General features: G+C 35.9%; 1 protein-coding gene across 11 annotated transcripts in view; it reads left to right on the forward strand.

Annotated features, from left to right (window-relative positions):
* Positions 1-17,541, forward strand: part of LOC106867110 (zonadhesin) — a 141,399-nt gene extending 123,858 nt beyond the window's left edge. For all 11 annotated transcript variants that reach the window (XM_089348572.1, XM_089348575.1, XM_089348565.1 and 8 more), the window contains 8 exons: positions 517-791; positions 1,166-1,365; positions 2,866-3,037; positions 5,516-5,533; positions 6,394-6,429; positions 9,368-9,601; positions 14,005-14,220; positions 17,286-17,541. In XM_089348572.1, the coding sequence (XP_089204698.1) occupies positions 517-791; positions 1,166-1,365; positions 2,866-3,037; positions 5,516-5,533; positions 6,394-6,429; positions 9,368-9,601; positions 14,005-14,220; positions 17,286-17,359 (1,225 nt within the window). In that variant the 3' untranslated portion in view covers positions 17,360-17,541. The remainder of the gene's footprint in view (positions 1-516; positions 792-1,165; positions 1,366-2,865; positions 3,038-5,515; positions 5,534-6,393; positions 6,430-9,367; positions 9,602-14,004; positions 14,221-17,285) is intronic.
* The last annotated feature ends 3,586 nt before the right edge of the window (positions 17,542-21,127 follow it).

Consider the following 21,127-nt stretch of genomic DNA (forward strand, 5'->3'; position numbering starts at 1 on the left):
CCTTCACTGAATCTATTTATTTATTTATTTATTTATTTCCCACAAGGGGCTAAACATAGAGGGGACAAACAAGGACAGACAAAGGAATTAAGTCGATTACATCGACCTCAGTGCATAACTGGTACTTATTTAATCGATCCCGAAAGGATGAAAGGTAAAGTCGACCTCGGCGGAATTTGTTCACTGAAAGTATTAAAACAGACAAAATATCTGTTCACCCGCACACACACATATCTTGTATTCATTCCTGTCATGTCCTGCTGTGTTTGTAGGTTTAATCCATCATCCTGTTAAACACTACTAGGTAAGCATTGGATGTTTTACGCTTTTCAGCCATGTTCCCCGATGAAATTCGTGTAGTTAATTTTGGTCAGGAATATCATGTCAGTCTCGATTTTATGCAAGCAAACGTTATTATCGCTTTAAATAGTTATGTCGTGATGTTGAAAAATGCGCCTTGTGAGTGAAAACAGAGTAATGAATTTTGTATATTAATGAATTTTCCTCCCCATGTAGATGCAATGTCACTGATATCACTACCAATTGCCATGCAAATACAACTCGAAGATGTGAACTTATGACAGACGAGAGTGGTATTTTTGGAGGATGTATAAAGAAATTAGGAATTGAAGCAGCTAGACAACATTTTGAATCTTGCAAAATTGATGTTTGCGCTTACAGCACGACAACTAAGCATAAAACAAGTGCTACTTGCAAAAGTTTCGAAAGTTTTGTCGAGGAATGTGAAGAAAAAGGTGTCTTAGTTAATTGGAGAGGAGTTTTGGGATGCAGTGAGTAGATGTTTTATTTGATATGAAATGCTTGCAATTTTTTTCTAATTTGTGCCGTTTTTCTCTCATTCTCTATAGTTTTGATATCTCATTTACAGTTTTCATATTTTCATAATCGATTGAAATATTTCAATGTCAGCACAATTAGGACACCACTTTCCTCCAATCATTGCAATAATTTAAATCATTTTTCAAAGATTTGCGTTCTACATATGTAATAAAATAACAGAAAATCAGCATCAAATTATTATCAATTATAGTCACTTTCATAAAATTGAAATACCTCCTTTTTCACCTCCGTATCCTCGTCTTCTTCAGTTACATCTCTGCCATTACCATTATTATCATGAACAATATGTCTTTTCATTATTTAGATTTGGATTGTAGTACATGGGCGAACACGATGTACAAATTTAATGTTACTAACAACCAACCAACTTGCATGAACAGAAATCCCACACCGACCGCTTATCTTACTGATGGATGTGTATGCAAAGGAAGCTATGTTCTCAGTGGAAAGGAATGTGTACCAAAACCACAATGTGGTTGTATGTATGGCGGAATGTATCTACAGGTTGGTTCAATATTTTTTTTATGTAAATAAGGATGAATAACCATGAACCATCCATCCATCCATCCATCCATCCATCCATCCATCCATCCATCCATCCATCGATACATACATGCAAACATACATTCATATATACACATATACATGTATATATGTATGTACAATATGTATGAATGAATGTATATAAACGAATATATATATATATATATATATATATATATATATATATATATGCACACATACTCACGTACACACACATGCACGCACATGCACGCACATGCATACACACACACACACATGCACCCCACACACACGGACTTTTATGCTAGTTAAAATATGTTTGTGGCATATTTTAACTTCTAAAGGCAAATTCAATGCAGTTATGGTGCAAAAAATATTCTCTTACAGTAAAATGTGTAAAACCTGTATATCTGGCCGGTGCTCCCTCTCTAGCGGACTCTTAGACATTCACGACAGTGAATTTTCCAGTAGAAGTTAGAATGTCATAACCATATTTTAATTAAGCTAAATTTTATTTGTTACTAATCACTGCTTGGCACTGGTGCTGCTATTTTTTTAATTTCGAACAGTCGGTCCACTAGCGCAACTCAGTTCTTGATGTTATCTATTTTTGAGTTAAAGTCACGTCTTTGAATCTGCTCTGAGTTATCTTTCTTCGGTATTTTCCATTGAAGAAGGCTAAAGAGTCAGAAACATGCGTGTAGGAATCCGCCGGAGGGAAACACTGGGCAGATACGGTGTTTTTGCACCTTTTACTCTAAAAGAGCATTTTTTTTCTCCACAGTAAATGTAGTGAATTTGCTTTTGAAATTCGTTTGTTCGTAATGACTGCCTGTAGCTGCTGTTATACATACATACATACATACATACATACAGATATTGATATATGCTTAGCTACAGACACTCACACACACACACACATATCCTTTTGGTGCGGTGCACTCTGGGTATTGATTCGTTTGCTGTCATCAAACGGATGAAATGCTTTTTCTGTAGGACCTCCGTAATTTAAGGCTCACCATGCATCTGTTACATGTATACATAGTCCTGGTTTAGGACTTTCATATATTGGTAGTGGCCAATATATGCAAATCTTTTCTCTCCAAACTACAGATGACGGCAAACTTTGATAGTGTAATCATTGATACAGTACGTCTGAGCTAGAAAAATCGGATGGTTACCCATGCAATGTCATTGGTCATAAATCTACACGATCATGGTTGACTTTAGTGTATATAACTAAAATAACATAAAATAATATGTGTAACATATATTGGTTTCAAAATTTGGCAAGAGGCCAGCAATTTCAGAGGAGAGGTAAGTAGATTATACCAACACCATAAAATGCCACCAGGTATTTTACCTGGCGCACTAAACAGTCTGTCAGCTGGCCACCTTAAATGTGCAAAATATAGTGAACGAAAGAGGACATTATTGAAATTGTCCGTCATTGAAAATATTAATTCTTCTACTTTGAATCAGGTTAACACAACTATATTATCAAGCGACTGCTCAGAATCGATAACGTGTTTGGGTAATGGAAGAATTAATCAAACTTGTTCATGTCCGAAAGGATCCGATTGCCTAATTGAATTTGGTGAACGCATGTGCAAATGCCCTGAAAGTTATGCTCCTCTCAATGGCGAATGCAAAGGTAAGTTGAAGGATATTATAATGATTTTTATTACATATTTGATCGATTGTGTGATCGGTGTTTAAATTTTCAAACTTACACTCTCTCTAGATGCCTCTATTGTTCAGACTTGACTACCTGTATGTATCTGTATGTAGTCCTGGGCAAGTTTGTTTTGTAGAAGTGTAACAGTTGTCCATGCAAGCAAATATTTATTCTTCATGTCTCTGTTGTGTCCTTGAGAAACACGCCGTTTTAAGGAAGTCTTTGCTGCCAGAGCGCAAAAGAACGGAGTAAATACTCAAAGATTCGTGTCTGACTTTCTTAGAATTCTGTCAATCTACTGACAGTTTTTTTTATCGACCTCGAAGTAATGAATTGTAATGTCGACCTTCGCATGATTTAAACATAATGCACCGAGTGTTTAAACAAATGCTGCGAGACATTCAATCGAACGCTTTTACAATTCTGGTAATTCTTCACCTTATGCTTACCCTAAGTGAAGGTCAATACAGGACATGGATAAAACGTATTTAGTATAAGTAATAAACATGTTTGCTTTTGCAAAGTCATATATAACGTACCCTAAACAAGGTAAATATGTTGTGAATATTCCTTTCGTAGTTTAAGCTAAGACTGAGATTAGATTTGCAGGACTGTTCATATGATAAGCATTTGAGGTTTAGAAAAACAAGGCTGAATTTGAATTCTAGTTCGCGTTTCATTTTGATTTTCATTTGATGCCACTAACATTCATTTATGCTGCTAGTAATTTTAAGGAAAAAAAAAGAAAAAAAAAACATTTGTCCAAACTAATGTCCATACTGGAAAGTGATTTGTTGCATTGTATATATGTAACAAAAATAGTTGAAGCAAATTATCTGTGATGAGCATCGTTGACAAATAGGAAAATTCCGGAATGTTCGACTCATCATTGAAACAATCTCAGTTTAGGTAACATATTGACAAATCATGGGCTCTCAGATTGACGTTTTGTACTCAAGACAAAGTAAAGAACCTAGTTTAAATATACATCTTACTTTTTATTAGCGTCAAGGCCATATGTTTTAGATAACTGTGTGACATATACATTTTTAAGATAATGCCACTATTGTATTTTCAACTCTTTTGATAGCAAAACTCTTATGAATTACTATTGTTTGTCACTACAGTAAGCTTTCTTAAATTGATGTACTTACATTAAATTAACGTACTGTACAAAAGTTCGCTGAACTGTTGAGTGTTTAGCTTTACATCATGCATGCTGATTTCATATCTATTCCCCGGAGAATGGGAAAATTCATATATACCTGACAAAAGAAATTAACTTCAACAGAGATAAACGTTTCTTCTTTCCTTGTTCAATGTAATAAAGATAAAGAGATTGTTGAGTATCCTATTATGCACAATATCATTAAACTTGTCTGCTATTATAATTGACTTTAAATTTCATAAATTTACTTATACGCTAGACAAATACAAATCATAGACAAATTATAGATTAGTTACTTCCAAGAGAAATATTTAGTCTTAGTTTAAACTTGTGTTTGAACCCAGTTCAATGTACTTAAACTTAACATTCTATTTCCAAACAAATGCTTTGTGATATTGATCTTTTTAAAAATATCAATGTGTAGCTAGTAGATAAAGATTAAAGTTCTTGGCAAATTACATCATCAATTGAGGCTATTTTCAATTCAAAATACTTTTTGAAAGCAACTATGAATAATTTGCATGTTATTCTTAAGAAGTTACTTTTACCTTTGTATTAACGTTCTTTTAGTCAGACGCAAAAAATTACGAGTGCTATAACTGATGTATAATATTCTAACCAATCTATCTTTAATGCATATTAACCCACACTCCTCATTTAAGGACAGTTGTATTTGGTTTATTTACTGCAATAAAGGCTAACTGGATGCTTCCGTATGTTTGTTATCTCTATTTATATAACTATCTTCAAAATTTCGACAGGGTTAACCTGGGTTAAAATGGGTTAAGATGTATGCTCGCGAATATGTTTAGCGTAAAAATGTAAACTTTTAATAGCTAGCTCAACCAGACTGTTTAAATTTATGGCTAGGTGACACTATTAACATGAGTCCAACAGTCGATCATTCACCTTAAGTTGTATCTATCATTACATCAAACGTTCATATATGACACAACAACTGCTAGGCCTCAATAAGGTTGACAATAATAATTTTCTGACAGTTTTCTTTTCCCATGATACGTTATTTTCTTTTGTAAATCAATAAAAGCGCTTTCGTCAACTGTGCAGTATACATGTAAGTGAGATCAAGTCACTATGAAATATATTCTCCCTTCCTCTATTTACTATATATTTACTGGCGAAAGATTCGAAGAGCAAAAAGTGAGTATAGCAGCAATATGAATGCATTTAGAAATTCCTTATACTATTTATGATACCACTGGTACTCACGAAAATCTGTTTCGTGCCCTTTCATAGTACCTAATGAATTTTTGTTCTTTTTTCAGAGACGCTGAAACCACCAAGTAAGCTTTATCATTTTATCTTATTTTATGAAGGTTAAAGGTCTATATTACCAGTCGTTTTATAACATGTCATTTCAAATTAACAGCTGTTCTGGTATGCAATACTTTCACGTGCTCCAGATCATGAATTATTAACAATGCAAATTAAAATGTTCAGGGAAGTTCTTCAGTTTCATAACTTCCTGCACAATACAACTATAATGTGTTCTTATAAAGTATATCCTTTTCAAAGAAATGAAATAGTTCAATTGGAAGTGATATACTAATGATTCAAACCCGTTGTTGAAGTAATTTTGTATATTAAGGTAGCAAACCTCAACCTAATTTATCATCAACTTAATGCCATAGAATGCACATTAATTTTACAACTGATTGGTAACACTCTTACAAACTAAGGTGAGGTGGTTGTGACTTAGACTGCAGAGTAGATGTTAACTTGGTTTTTCTAAGAGTTTCAAATACCAGCACTATCAGGTACTGTAAGGTTTACGTAAAAAATAGTATATAATTTTAATAATATTAAGTGATAATAGTTTAGTCGTTAGAGGCCATGAAATGGCAGTCTATATGTTGATGTTTTTATCTTTATCGTCAACAGTTTCATACTATCTAGCGAATACATTATATGATTTAGTTCATTTAGATGTAAAATGATACCTTCAAGTTGTGTTGGTTGTTACATGAGCTTGAGTAAAGGTATTAAACGTGCTTTTCCAGAGGTCACCTAAAATGTTAAATTTATCGAAGATCTTGTTAATAGAAAATCATACTGAAGTTCCAAAGCCAGGATTTTGCATATTTTCGTATAAATATATTTTAATGTAATATAAGAATCATTTGTATTTTCTTTTATCATTTAGTCCCACCTATCATCGATCCAGTTTTCTTAAAACCAGGTAAGTTTTCACCATATGAATCTCTGGTGTTTTCCTTTTTCCCATTTTAATATTTAAAACAATAGTATGTTAAACAAGAGGATGTAAAACATATCTTTTGATAATAATGCTCATGGAAAACATCAAATGAAAAAAACAAATATGACTTGGATTTCGGGTGGCGAGGTTTAAACAATATCTTATCCACCTACTGAATTCGTCAAACGGAATTATTATATTTACAGCACTTCGCGTAGCGGAGAAACATTGTTTTCACATTCAAAAAGCACGTACTTGCACACGCACCCTACTTTCACGTACATTTATATATATTATACGTACACATGCATACACGAATACACATATATGCATTCGTATATATATTATATATATATATACGTACATACTTTATATATACATACACATGGACACACACGCATGCATATAGTTTACTTTTCTGTTAAGGTAAGATCAACAAAAAAAACTCTATCCTGTGTAAGATAAACACTGTTTAATACATATAAAATATAATTATATGCTTCACTTAATTTCATGCACTGGAGATGTTGTATAGGCAGGTTTTAATAGCGCCTAGTTAGTTGGTGTATAATCAATAGAAGGGGTCCAAAGTCTGTGATACAGCTGCTCGATTCCAAGACGCGATCGAGTGTTCTCCAATTCGTCAAAAGAAATTTGGTTATATGTTTGCATTTGCTGAAAATTTCTCATCTGGAATTCACAGTGCGGTGGAATTATTAGATTTAAAAAGGATATGCGATCATCTGGGCAATTAACAGTAGTTTTTTGAGCATTTAACATTTAACATAATTTTCTCTCTTGTCACGCATCGTTCCCATTGTAGACGTTGCGAGATTTAATGTTTTGGCTCTATAACTTAGTTCTCCGTTATCAAGACTTTTTAAAATATCAAGTTTAATATCCAGTATAATCCCTTTACAGTTCCTTTTCGCACTATTACCTTCAGTTCTTCTTGATAGCTTCTTTGCTGGCGTCTTAAAATGAAGGTAAATCTAACAGCACCGGCGATTAATTATCCACAACAAATATGCAGTAAAAACAATTGGCCCAGGAAAGAAAGAGCGTAAAATTGTGAGAGCGGAAAATTGTGAAAGTGGAAAATTGTGAGAGCGGAAAATTGTGAGAGCGGAAAATTCAGAGAGTGGAAAATTCAGAGAGTGGAAAATTGTCTTGTCCTATGGATGCAATAATGCAAATGAGATGAAAAGTTGAAGGACTGAAAAAGAGAAAGTATTATATAGTTGCAGTTAGGTGAAGGGTCACCAGATTTTACAGGCAATTCGCTCCTTGCGCTTCTGATTTAAAACACACACACACACACACACACACACACACACACACACACACACACGAAAACTCATACGTACACACTCATACACACACACACGGTCATGTACATGTATGTGTTGGCGTACATGCTGATATCTGTTGCAGCCTGTTGGATTTGAAAGTTGGTTGGTTGATAATGGTGGTAATGTGGGTTGCACTGGTTTAGATGTTAGAGATGGTGGGCGATTATTGTTGGTTGTGTGCTAGCCATATTGTTCCTGCTAACTGCAATGTTGTGGCTGTTTAGCCTCAAGCCAATCCTCATAGACTTAAGATCTAAGACATTTCATTCAACTTTTAAAATACACTGGGTTACCACATTATATATTTTTATTTGAAACAGATTTGCTTACCTTCTTCATACACTATCTTAATGTTACTGTTAATAGTTGTGTTGGTGTTGATGATAGAAACCCACACATACATACATGCATGCATACATACATACATACATACATACATACATACATACATACATACATACAACGTATATACATACATGTATGCAAGCATACATATACATTCATATATATATATATATATATATATATATATATATATATATATATATATATATATATATATATCAGGAAGACCTGGGCTGAGGTGGTGAGGCAAGACCTTCGAACATTGGGCCTCACCGAGGCGATGACTACTGACCGAGACCTTTGGAAATGTGCTGTGCGTGAGAAGACCCGGCAAGCCAAGTGAGATCGTTGCCAGTGCCCCTGGACTGGCTCTTGTGCGGGTGGCACATAAGATGTACCATCCTGAGCGTGACCGTTGCCAGTACCGCCTGACTGGCCTTGTAGGGTTTTCGAGCGAGATCGTTGCCAGTGCCCCTGGACTGGCTCTTGTGCGGGTGGCACATAAAAGACACCATTTCGAGCGTGGCCGTTTTCGTGAGGGTGACACGTAAAAGCACCCACTACACTCTCTGAGTGGTTGGCGTTAGGAAGGGCATCCAGCTGTAGAAACTCTGCCAAATTAGATTGGAGCCTGGTGTAGCCATCCGGTTGCACCAGTCCTCAGTCAAATCGTCCAACCCATGCTAGCATGGAAAGCGGACGTTAAACGATGATGATGATGATGATGATGATGATGATGATATATATATATATACTCACATTATGTTCATTATATAACATGTGTGCATGTATGTATATAACGTGATGATAATTTTTCAAATTGTTAACTATATTTTTGATCTTAATTAAAACGCAAAAGCCTATTGAGAGGCAATTGTAGTTTTAAATTGTTCACAATTAAAAATTACACAATCCGAGTTTCGTAAGAGCGAAATTGCACAAGGTATCCAAAACTTAATGATCGTACTTTACAATTTCCATAAGGTTGAAATCTCTTAATCTGAGATAACCGTAACGCAGTGGGTTCATGCATATATATTGATACATGCGCTCATTCCATGGTCTAATTCCATGGCCATATATGCACGTACGAATCGCCAAACATTGATATATATATATATATATATATATATATATATATATATATATATATATATATATATAAATGTGTATATATTTACACACACACGTATTGATCTATATATCTGAACTTTTTCTTCCAGTAATGCACATGTTTGTCCGTGTGTCGGTGGCTTATATAAAAGGAACTTTTCTGGAAGAGCACAAGTATGAACATGTGGAAGCATGTGCACACAAATGCATCAATAATACTAAATGCAAATCATTTAACTTCGATGATCTCATAAAAACTTGTCATTTATATGATATCACTTCTGCTTCCGGTATCACTTTGACACCTAGTGAATGTCCGTACAAGGAGTACTACCAACTAATCGGTAAGTAGTAAATGACATTGTTATTGTATTCATAAGAGCATAAGATATAAAAACAAGACAAACACAGAGAATTGTAAGCGCAGTTTTGAAGTAGTGGTGAATGTATATATATATATATATATATATATATATATCGTATTCCCGAGCGTCATACTAATATATACTTTTGTTATTTACACCACCTGTCCTCGTCTGTTGTTATTATTTGTATATTCTCCCATATATATATATATATATATATATATATATATATATATATATATATATATAAACTTTCATAGGCTCAACAATTTCATAGGATCAGTAATTTCATAGGGTCAGTACAAGTGTCTGACGAATCAGGTTCTTGCGCCGACTCCACGAAACTTTAAGTTGCTTGGGGTTAAATCAGACGTTTTTTTTAAATAATAAAGATGATAATGATGATGATGATGATGATGATGATGATGATGATAATAATGATAATAAATGCTCTGATGCAGTGCCTGACAATGGTTCTCATGGCTTCTGATCTTAACTGATTGGAGGTGCTATCATGTATATTGTTTTGTCTTGGTATAAAAGATGGGCTACAGTAAATATTTTGCTCAATACCACAGATTTGCTTGTCAGTTGTTTGACTTCTGCCAGTTAAGTATGTCTCTTAGTGGCTGACAATATGTGCAGCTCTGATCACGAGAAGAAGTAGTGGGGGAGCATCATAGTCATGTGTTGAGAAGAACTCTTTGGGGTTTCGATAATTCACCTTTGGAAACATGGGTATTTCGTTCGACATCCTCAAACAACCTTCATTCAAGGACCTTTTGAGCGGGATGGGCTACTCGACCTGAAGAAAATTCTAATTGGGCCCCACCTGCAAGGTCATGCGCTGTTTATCTTGATATGAGACCACTATGTCGCGCACATATGGCTGTGATTCATGTGCCTGGTGTAACCTTATCAGACAGGTAGTCATGATGGGTATATTGGGCTTCGTATATTTTACCCCAGTGTCACTTTGATGGCATGCCCTGCTCTCTCACTCGATAATAATAATAATAATAATAATAATAATAATAATAATAATAATAATAATAATAATAATAATAATAATAATAATAATAATAATAATAATAATAATAATAATAATAAAGGGTGGCCATAGAAATTTACAACTGGAATTAACAAAGAAGATTGCCACAATTGGCCTAAATACCTACTTGAAAAACTCAGATGACTGGATGTTAAAACTTGTCTTAAAGCATAAAAACAAGAAAGCATCCATACTCAGTAACAAAACAGGCAAAGGAACATCTAAGTGAATTCCAAATATAACAAATCTCAGAATTAGACATACTGGAAACAAGCACAGAAAAATCTAAGCGTATGAAAACCTGTGCTAAAACTACTACCTTAGATATTCTTACTGATAAATGTCAATTGAAACCTCTCAATTGCAAATGCCTAAAGAGAGCTAATAATGCCGATGTTGAAAAAGCCCTTACCCATCATTGGTTAGTGTCTTCTGGTTTAAAGAAGAAAGGATGGGAGAGGTTTGATCAGTTTCCAGGACTGTATCGAAACAGAGGAAAATAACCAAAAGTGGTATATAAAAATGTCGTGGAGCCACTGTTGAAACACACGAAGAAGGCGGGCGTCATCAAAACTGAAAATTGTGTAACTAAAACTAATTAAACAAGAAATAAACAAGAAACGAAAAAGCATGGAAGGAAAAAAATGTACGCTCAGTTTGCAGATGTGAACGCCAAGACAGATACAGAAGACCAGTGGCTATGAATGAGAAGGAGTGACCTGAAGATAAGGACAGAAGCACTCATACACGCAGCTCAGGAATAAACCTTAAGGACCAATTATATGAAGTGCAGAACTGACAACACTACCGATAGCGACAAATGCAAAGTGTGTAGTGAGAGGGCTGAAACGGTATGGCACATCGTTAACGAATGCCCGAGATTGGCACAACGCAAATACAAACGACCCCATGACAATGTGGCAAGAATGATCCATTAGGAGCTCTGTGGAAATCACGGCCTACAAAGAGCAAAGACGTGGTATGAGCAAACCCCAGAAGGAGTCACCGAAAATGAGAACTGCAAAATCTTGTTGGATGTAATAATCTAGTGCAATCACCTGTCCAGACATAGGAAACCGGACATCGTTGTGGTGAATAAAAAAGAAAGAACATGTATGATTATCGACATAGGATACCCCGGTGACAATAGGATCAATGTGAAAGAAGAAAAAACAAACAATAATGACGATTTAAAGTGGGAAATACGAAGGTTGTGGTCAATGAAGAGAGCAGACGTGATACCAGTAATAATTGGTGCATTTGGAAGTATCAGCACTCAACTACCAACACGGCTGAAAAAGATCGGTGCAAGTGTAAAGGTAGAACACTTACAAAAATCTGCATTGCTTGGAACTGCAAGAATTCTTCGCAGGGTTCTTGAAGCATGACCAGTAAACAAGCGTCACCTTAGTCTGCGGGCTGTGAACAGCTGACACTTTCTAATCATACCTAGAAAAGTAAGCTGAGATTTCATATAATAATCATCATCGTACATCTTAAGGAAAGTATTATCTGTGGGGGTCCTTGTGGTGACTTGACAAATGACTAAAAATCCGATGCATTTTTACCTACACTTTGTTACGAAGGATTGATGATAATAATAATAATAATAATAATAATAATAATAATAATAATAATAATAATAATAATAATAATAATAATAATAATGATAATAATAATAATAATAAGCACACAAACGCACATGTACAAACACATCACAGACATAAATAGAGTATGTAAAATAAATTGACCGATAGAACTGATGCCCGTATCAAATGACAATATCTATCAGGTCATCCCATAAGTTCTGTCCGATTTTACCTTTTTGAAAATTGAATCAAATTTTATAGTATTTTAGAATGTCTAATGGAACTAAAAATTATTTTTATGCATTTGTGTACATTTAAACTAATTAAATATTATTTTACAAAATAATAAAATTAAAATTTCTTTGATTAAAACCCCTTCTAACATGGAAGTATTCAAAGAGCATTTAAGGCACATAATGCTTTATGAGTACAAAAAAGAAAACTCTGCAGCCAAAGCGACTCGAAACATACACTCAGTTTATGGGAAAGAATGCTTGAATGAAAGAACTTGCAGAAAATGGTTTGCAAAATTCAGAAGTGGAGATTTCAGCCTTGAAGATGAAGATCGAACAGGACGTCCAGTTGAGTTTGATGATAAGCTCCTTGAGGCATTACTTGAAGAAAATTCGCATTATCAGTTGAAGAATTGGCAATAAAGCTTAGTTCAAACCATACAACTGTTCATCGTCATCTTCAACGACTTGGAAAAGGTTCCTAAACTTGAAAAATGGGTGCCTCATAAATTGTCCGAAAGCAACCGCAAATCCCGAGTTGACATATGCTCTTCTCTCCATTCTCGCGAACTCATTTCACCCTTTTTGGGTAGACTTGTGACTGGTGACGAAAAATGGATCTTCTATCGAAACGTTAAACGTCGTAAACAGTGGCTTGGTAAAAGGGAAAAAGCTCAACCACAACCGAGAAGGGAACTTCATGGGGAAAAGGTTCTTCTCTCTATCTGGTTGGGATTGCACAGGAGTAATTCACTTTGAATTGTTATCGCCTAATGCAACAATCAACGCTCAAGTCTACTGTCAGCGATTAGAGCGTTTTAGCCAATCTTTGATGAAAAATAGACCCGCTTTAGTGAATCGAAAAGAAGTAATGTTTCATCAGGACAATGCATGACCCCACCCAGCAAAGATCACATCACAGAAGATCGAAGAACTTGGTTGGGAAAAAAATCCTCATCCACCTTATTCTCTCGACCTTGCTCCTTCAGACTACCATTTGTTTCGTAGTTTACAGAATCATTTGGGGGACATAACTTTCGCAAGCCAGGAGGAGGTCGAAACTGACATTTCAGAGCTCTTCGCTTTGAAACCAAAAGAGTTTTACATTGAAGGGATTAAAAAGCTTGTAAATAGATGGAAGGAAGTCATAGATAATCAAGGAAAATACATTGATGATTAAATTTCAATTAAGTATAATATTTAATCACTTGTTTTTTTTATTAAAAATTCGGAACTTATGGGGTGACCTGATAATTTTCTTTTAAGGCGGCGAGCCGGCAGAAATGTTAGCACGCCGCACGAAATGCTTAGTGGTATTTCGTCTGTCTTTACGTTCTGAGTTCAAATTCTGCCGAGGTCGACTTTACCATTCATCCTTTCGGGGTCGATAAATTAAGTACCAGTTGTGTACTGGGGTCGATCTAATCGACTGGCCCTCTCCCGCCAAAATCCGGACCTTGTGCCTTGTGTTGAAAAGAGAATCAATATTTATTTTTCTTTTATTTACAGACAGCAAACATGTTGTTATCAACGGTGCAACTATAATGACGTGTATTCATATTTCTGAGTTCAGCAACATTAAAACCGAAGCTGAATGTAACCAGAAGCGTATTCAAGGGAACTATACAGCAATGGAATACTCACAATTATTCACGAGCTGTGGTGTCACACACAATGCGGAAAAGACATACGGTTTGGCTGGTAACCGATTCTGGAAAGTTGAGCGTACGTATTTCTTCTTCTTCTTCTTCTTCTTCTTCTTCTTCTTCTTCTTCTTCTTCTTCTTCTTCTTCTTCTTCTTCTTCTTCTTCTTCTTCCCTTTCTTCTTCTTCTTCTTCTTCTTCTTCTTCTTCTTCTTCTTCTTCTTCTTCTTCTTCTTCTTCTTCTTCTTCTTCTTCTTCTTCTTCTTCTTCTTCTTCTTCTTCTTCACTATTTTATTCCAGGGATGTTATCTTGATAACAAATCTAAAATCTCAAAGAATGTTTCTTAGGATTCTTGCAGAATACAGGATTACAATTTTCAGCAGATCGATAGTACTAGTCTCAGTTCCAATAGCCTTGAGTCTTGTGCCAAGCGCGTCAGTTACCACAGGAACAACTCTTCTCTTAGTCTTCCATAATCTCTTTATTTCTGTCCTTACATTTCTCAATTTTCTTTATCTCTTTGCTATGAACCCACAAACCCGGTTATTACAACGTATTGCAAAGTCTATGATTTTAAACTGTTTCATTTGTACTCTGTAATCATATCTAATCTCCTTGCTTTAATAGTATGGTCAGTTTCTCTGGGGAAATTCCATCAAATCCTGTTGTCTCTGGTTCGTCTTCATACCACTTTTCTGTTATTCCGAAGCTACATCCTCGGCTAACATCCCAGTGTAATCTTTTGCCTGTACAGTCCTGCCTGCGTTATACTCTTTATGTGCCAGCTTACTGCACTCACTCAAAAGATTATTATTATTATTATTATTATTATTATTATTATTATTGTTCAGTAGTTTTATTTGTATAACGTGCTTTCACTTCACTACCGAGCGCAGCTCTGTGCGCCTTGGGTATGTGCTGTGGTTTGCTGTGGTGCTCTTATCTTTACTGTATTGAAAGTGTTTTGCGTAGAATGTGTGCAGTACCCAGTAGTGCAATTTTCTGTATGTTATATATATTTGTAAGTCCTGGTGTTTTTGTTATGTATTTGTCTGAATATTTTTCTATCATACCTAATGCGTCTTCTATGATAGGAATTGTTTCTGCTTTTAGATTCCACATTCGAGTTATCTCTATTTCCAGGTCTTTGTATTTTGAAAGTTTTTCCATTTCTTTTAGAGAAACGTTGTTATCTGCTGGTATTGATAAATCAATTAGAAAGCATTTTTTTCTTCATGATCTTTGACAACTATATCTGACCTATTAACCTTAATTTCTCTGTCTGTGTGTATTGGCATATCCCAGAGTATGGTTGCTTTCTCGTTTTCTGTGACCTTATTATTATTATTATTATTATTATTATTATTATTATTATTATTATTATTATTATTATTATTATTATTATTGTTGTTGTTGTTGTTGTTGTTGTTGCTGTTGTTGTTGTTGCCTTTGCACAACTTCTAACACTGGAGATGTACTACCGTGTCAGTTGTTCACTACCAGTGAACTAAGGTAACACCTCTTATTTTCCGAGCACCTTCCTCAGTATTCGAGCGGTCCCAGGCAGTGTTGTTTTCTGCAAGTGCTCCACCCTTATTGCAGCCCCTATTTGTTCCACGTAATTCTCGAGATTTTTGCTCACTGTCCCAGGGCTTCGACAATTATTGGCACTACTACTACTACTACCTTTTTCATCGACCACAACTGCATAACTTCTCAAGCTACCCTGTCATATTTCTCGACTTTTCTTTCTTCCTTATCGCATACCTTGTTGTCGGCTAGGCATGCTAAGTCTATTATCCAGCATAGTTTGTTTTCTTCCTCAATTAAGACTATGTCCGGCTTTCTATTCTCAACCTCATGGTCGCACTGAATCATAAAATCCCACAGGATCTTTGCATTACTATTTTCGACAATGCCTTCAGGTTTGTGGTCATACCAATTTTTTGCTCTGTCAAGTCCATACTTGTTGCAAAGTGTGCAATGGACAAGCCTTGCTATATTGTCGTGGCGTCTCTTATATTCCTTCTGGGCTAGTGGCCTACATTGGCTGGTAATATGCCATATGGTTTCACCGTTTTGTCCACAGATTCTGCACTTACCACTTTCTGATGTGTTGTCTATTTATTACCATTATTAATATTATTATTAATTTCTTTTTACTTTTAATCTGCATGTTTGTTACAATCACTTGCCGAGACACACTCAGCGTCCTAGGGCGAGTGAAGGATAAGAGATGTTACAGTCTGACTGAAAGCTTGGGGAGGGGAAGTGACAGGGGCGGTAGCGAAATATCTTCATGTAATATAACACAGAAATTTAAAGGGATAGGGTTTTTCTAAGGATGCGGGCAGTACTCGTCAGCACAATCTTCTGGATTTCTCTGAGACATGGAGGAAAAGTTTTGTAACAGTTCTACTGGGCACTCTATTCCAATTTCCTTTACATTCGTCTTGATGTCTTCTGATACTGTTCCCAAGAACCCAACAATAATTGGCACTATCTTCACATCCTTCCTTTTCCATAGCCGGGCAATTCCGTACTTAAGAGGGTTATATCTATCAATCTTTTTGTTTTTCTTCTTGACTATTCGTGGGTCAAAGGGGCATGCAACGTCAGCTATATAGCATATGTGGTGCACCTTGTCCACCACTACTAGGTCAGGTATGTTATGCTCTAGCACCCGATCTATTTGGGTTGGGAAACTATCATTATTATTATAAATACAAATAGAGGTTGTTACATCCGTAAAGGACAAATGACTGGTATAAGCACTGTTGAATAAGACCTATAAATATATTCTGTATTACAAGGTAACTCTGAAATAAGACATCATAATAACGCACCTATGTTAACTGAAACACCTGCTAAGGACACATCATCAGTTATAGTGGCTTCATAAGTAGCGTCACCGCGTGCATTTTAGGGGAACATTAGTCACTGATAAAATCCTACCTCAGGGTTCAGTACAGCCTGGCTAGTTATTCTTTTTCTGTCTATGAAAACACTGAATATAAAGACAAGCAGTTTGCATCCATCTACGTATAGAATGTTAGCTAAGATCTAAAGATTATTCTGTAGTACAGTCTAATCTGTGCACTGTTAACACTCCAGTGATATAAATATTTACTTTTGTTTTTTTGCAGTAATGCTGGATCAACTTCCAAAAATGAGTGAGCTGTTTTCTTCGAGACATGACCTCTTCTCTAACGATTATTGAAAAAGTTTAACACTATATACTCATAATAATAATTCAATACATACACTCACACACGCGCATACGTAATATATGGGTGTGTATATAAAACACACACACACACACACACACACACATACACACACACACGCACACACACACACACACATAATAACGTTCTTAAATAAAATATATTAGCATGCAAACTTTGGCTTTAAACTTATTCTTAATGCTTTTGTTTGGGTATGGTCGTCTGTGACAGAGCAGGCTTGGTCAAAACCATATCTTGAATGTGTTCTTTATGAAATTTAATCTGTGTTTTGATGTATGCATGTCTGTCAAATTGTTGTTATCGCGTGTGGGACGAAACCGACTATCGGTCTAATCCATCGGGAGGATCGTCCCACCGACCACCTTTAACAAAGTAAAGAAGGTGGTGTTCCTCTGTAGAATGGCTACGGCAAAAAAGGTTGTGAGGTGGACGAGACTGAAAGGATTGAAGAAAGACACCTTCCCCTTCGGTTAGCCCTCATCACCTTTTTAAAGTCCTCTTTGGAAAGGAAAGTGAGAGTGGAGAGGGAAGTGCTATCTCCCAGTATGTGAAGAGACTGGTGAATATGGCAAAAATGATTAAGGTGAATGGTCCTACTCTAAGGATCCGCCTGAAGATTGGAGAACAATTGATGGGCGAGGGCTTGTGCCTTTACTAATCCAAGTAATCTTGGATCTATGGAACTACTTGATCTGTTCGAGTTTGAACCCATTTTCGGAGACTACGAGGTTTACGCATCTCCAAGTCGTCCCAGGGCAGGAGGCGGTGTCGCCTTATTTTTTCAGAAGAACCTGGATCTCGCGATATGGACACTCTTCCTGGATCCGGAAGGTAAATGAGTGATACTGGACGCGTACACATTCTAAGTTCAAATTTCGCCAAGTCGACTTTGCCTTTCATCCTTTCGGGGTCGATAAATTAAGCACCTGTGAAATACTAGGGTCGATGTAATGGACTCATCCCCTCCCCCAAAATTTCTGCGCTCTTGGTAAAATTATTATTATTATTCAGTAGTTTTATTTTTATAACGTGCTTTCACTTCACTACCGAGCGCAGCTCTGTGCGCCTTGGGTATGTGCTGTGGTTTGCTGTGGTGCTCTTATCTTTACTGTATTGAAAGTGTTTTGCGTAGAATGTGTGCAGTACCCAGTAGTGCAATTTTCTGTATGTTATATATATTTGTAAGTCCTGGTGTTTTTGTTATGTATTTGTCTGAATATTTTTTTATTATACCTAAGGCACCTACTATGATAGGAATTGTTTCTGTTTTTAGATTCCACATTCTAGTTATCTCTATTATTATTATTATTATTATTATTATTATTATTATTATTATTATTATTATTATTATTATTATTATTATTATTATTATTATTATCATTATTATTATTATTATATGAAAACTCACGGCTTATTTTGCTGGGTAGGATGGAAAGTGTCAGCTGCCCATAGCCAGCAGACTAAGGTGATTCTTGTTTACTGGTCATGCCTCAAGTACCATGTGAAGAATTCTTGTAGTTCCATGCAATGCTGACTTTTGTCTATCTTTACACTTGCAAAGAGTTCGAGCCGATTTTTAAAGGAAAGAAAAAGGTCAATAAATACTTGCCATTACATTTTTAATCAACCAAATATGAACCATTTTGTTGCACAATGCGTCTCCATCTTTGCTTTAACTTGAAAATACCCTCTTCCCAGAATTAAGGTGGTTTCATGGCAAAAATTCATCAAGGTATCTTTTTACGTCATCCAAGGAATTGAAATTTTTACCATTAAGACTATTCTGCAGAGACCTGAATAAGTGGAAATCCGAAGGAGCAATATCTGGTGAATATGGAGGGTAGGGTGACATCCCAACCCAGCTGCAGCAATTTTTGTCTGGTTCCCAAAGAAACGTGTGGTCTTAGATTTTCATGTTGGAAAACAACACCCTTCCTGTTGGCCAATTCTGGACGTTTCTCTTGAATTGCTGCTTTTAATTCGTTCAGTTGTGTGCAGTATTTCTCAGAATTAATTGTCTGGTTACTTGGGAGAAGCTCATAGTACAGAATTCCTTTCCAATCCCACCAGACACAAAGCAAGACTTTTTTGGGTGAAAACCTGCTTTTGGGGTGGCTAAGGATGGCTCATGTCGCTTACTCCAGGATCGCTTTCTCTGAACATTTCGGTAGATAATCCATTTCTCATCACCTGTCACAATTTGCTTTAAAAAAGCCGCAATCCAAAAGGTTCTTCTCACTCAACTCACGTGTTACCCAAACATCGTAGCGATTTGTGTACCCAAGCTTTACCAGGTGCTCATGAACGACGGATTTTGATAGGTTGGGGCTTTCTGCCAATTCTCGGGTTGTGCAATGTGGGTTATTCTCAAAGAATGACTTGATTTGGTCATCATCTGTAGTGGATGGTCTGCCTGATCGCTCTTTATCAATAAGGCTACAATCTCCAGCTCGGAACCTTACAAACCACTTCCGTACAGTTCTTTCGGATAAAGAAACACCACCGTAAACTGCGCATATTTCTTTGGTTGCTTGTGAGGCAGTTTTCCCTTTACGGAAAAAGAAAAGCATCAAGTGCCGAAAATAAGCTTTCTTATCTTCCATTTTAAAGGATTACATAATTAACACAGGTTATAGGAACATAAACATTCTTCCACGAAAAGATAGCTTAAACTGTGCTCTAAATGGAGGTGTAGTTAAATTCTACTTTTTGGACTCAGCCATGTTCTAAAATAAGTCGAAATGTAAGCTACTATAAATTGGCATGAACTTCCTGGACAACCCAATATTTATATAACGTTATTGTTCCTGTGTCAGGGGAAGTTACTCTAAACGTTTTGGAGAGTGATTTCCCTTGAATAATAATTTTCGATTATTTTCGTGCACTTATCCTGAGTTAGATGAAAAGCTTTTAATTTACTTCAGGCACTCAAATCTAGAATGGCACCCTATTCTTCAATTTCTCGTGTACGGTTATACCATTTGGGATTTGTCTTTAAATTGTTTTCCAGATCTGATACACATATTCTTACATTCGCTTTTCACATAGTGTCGTATGAGTCAGTAAGTTGCTGATAATTGAAGTTCTGAATATCTAAGGCCATTGGTTCAAATGATTTGCGACATTTTGACCAATTGTCCAGTATTTTAGTGACGTAAGTGAAGTAGAAAAGAATTGTACACGAATATAACGGCGAAGTCTTTTAAATATTAGTCATAAGTTATTCTCACACTATCATTTGGAGTGAGGACATGTGACTATCTAAATATTGATTTGTGCCGCATATATAAGGTGCCTTATTTTAAGCGGACTATAATCAACTATATTGTATCCAGTGACTGATTGGAACTTTATTTCATTGAAACTAAGAGGATAACAAGCTAAGTCTTCCTTACCGTAGTCTTCTTCGACGCTTTACTCATTCTCTGAATCCACGCTCAACTCATTCACTGAAACTGTTTTTTATTATAAGATAGTTGTTATAACAACAACAACAATAATACTAATAATGATTTCTTTTATTGGGCACAAGGGCCCAAGACATGAAGGACAATATCGAAGGACGAGTTACAACACACACACACACACACACACACACACACACACACACACACACACACACACACACACACACACACACACACACACACACAGAGCGACACAACAACAACAACAACAAAGTAAAAAGTACAAAAACTTGTGGGGTTAACACCGACCAAGGGGAGATATTACTACATCAA

Source organism: Octopus bimaculoides, chromosome 3, assembly GCF_046866305.1.
Source record: "Octopus bimaculoides isolate indiv1 chromosome 3, ASM4686630v1, whole genome shotgun sequence".
NCBI lineage: Eukaryota > Metazoa > Mollusca > Cephalopoda > Octopoda > Octopodidae > Octopus > Octopus bimaculoides.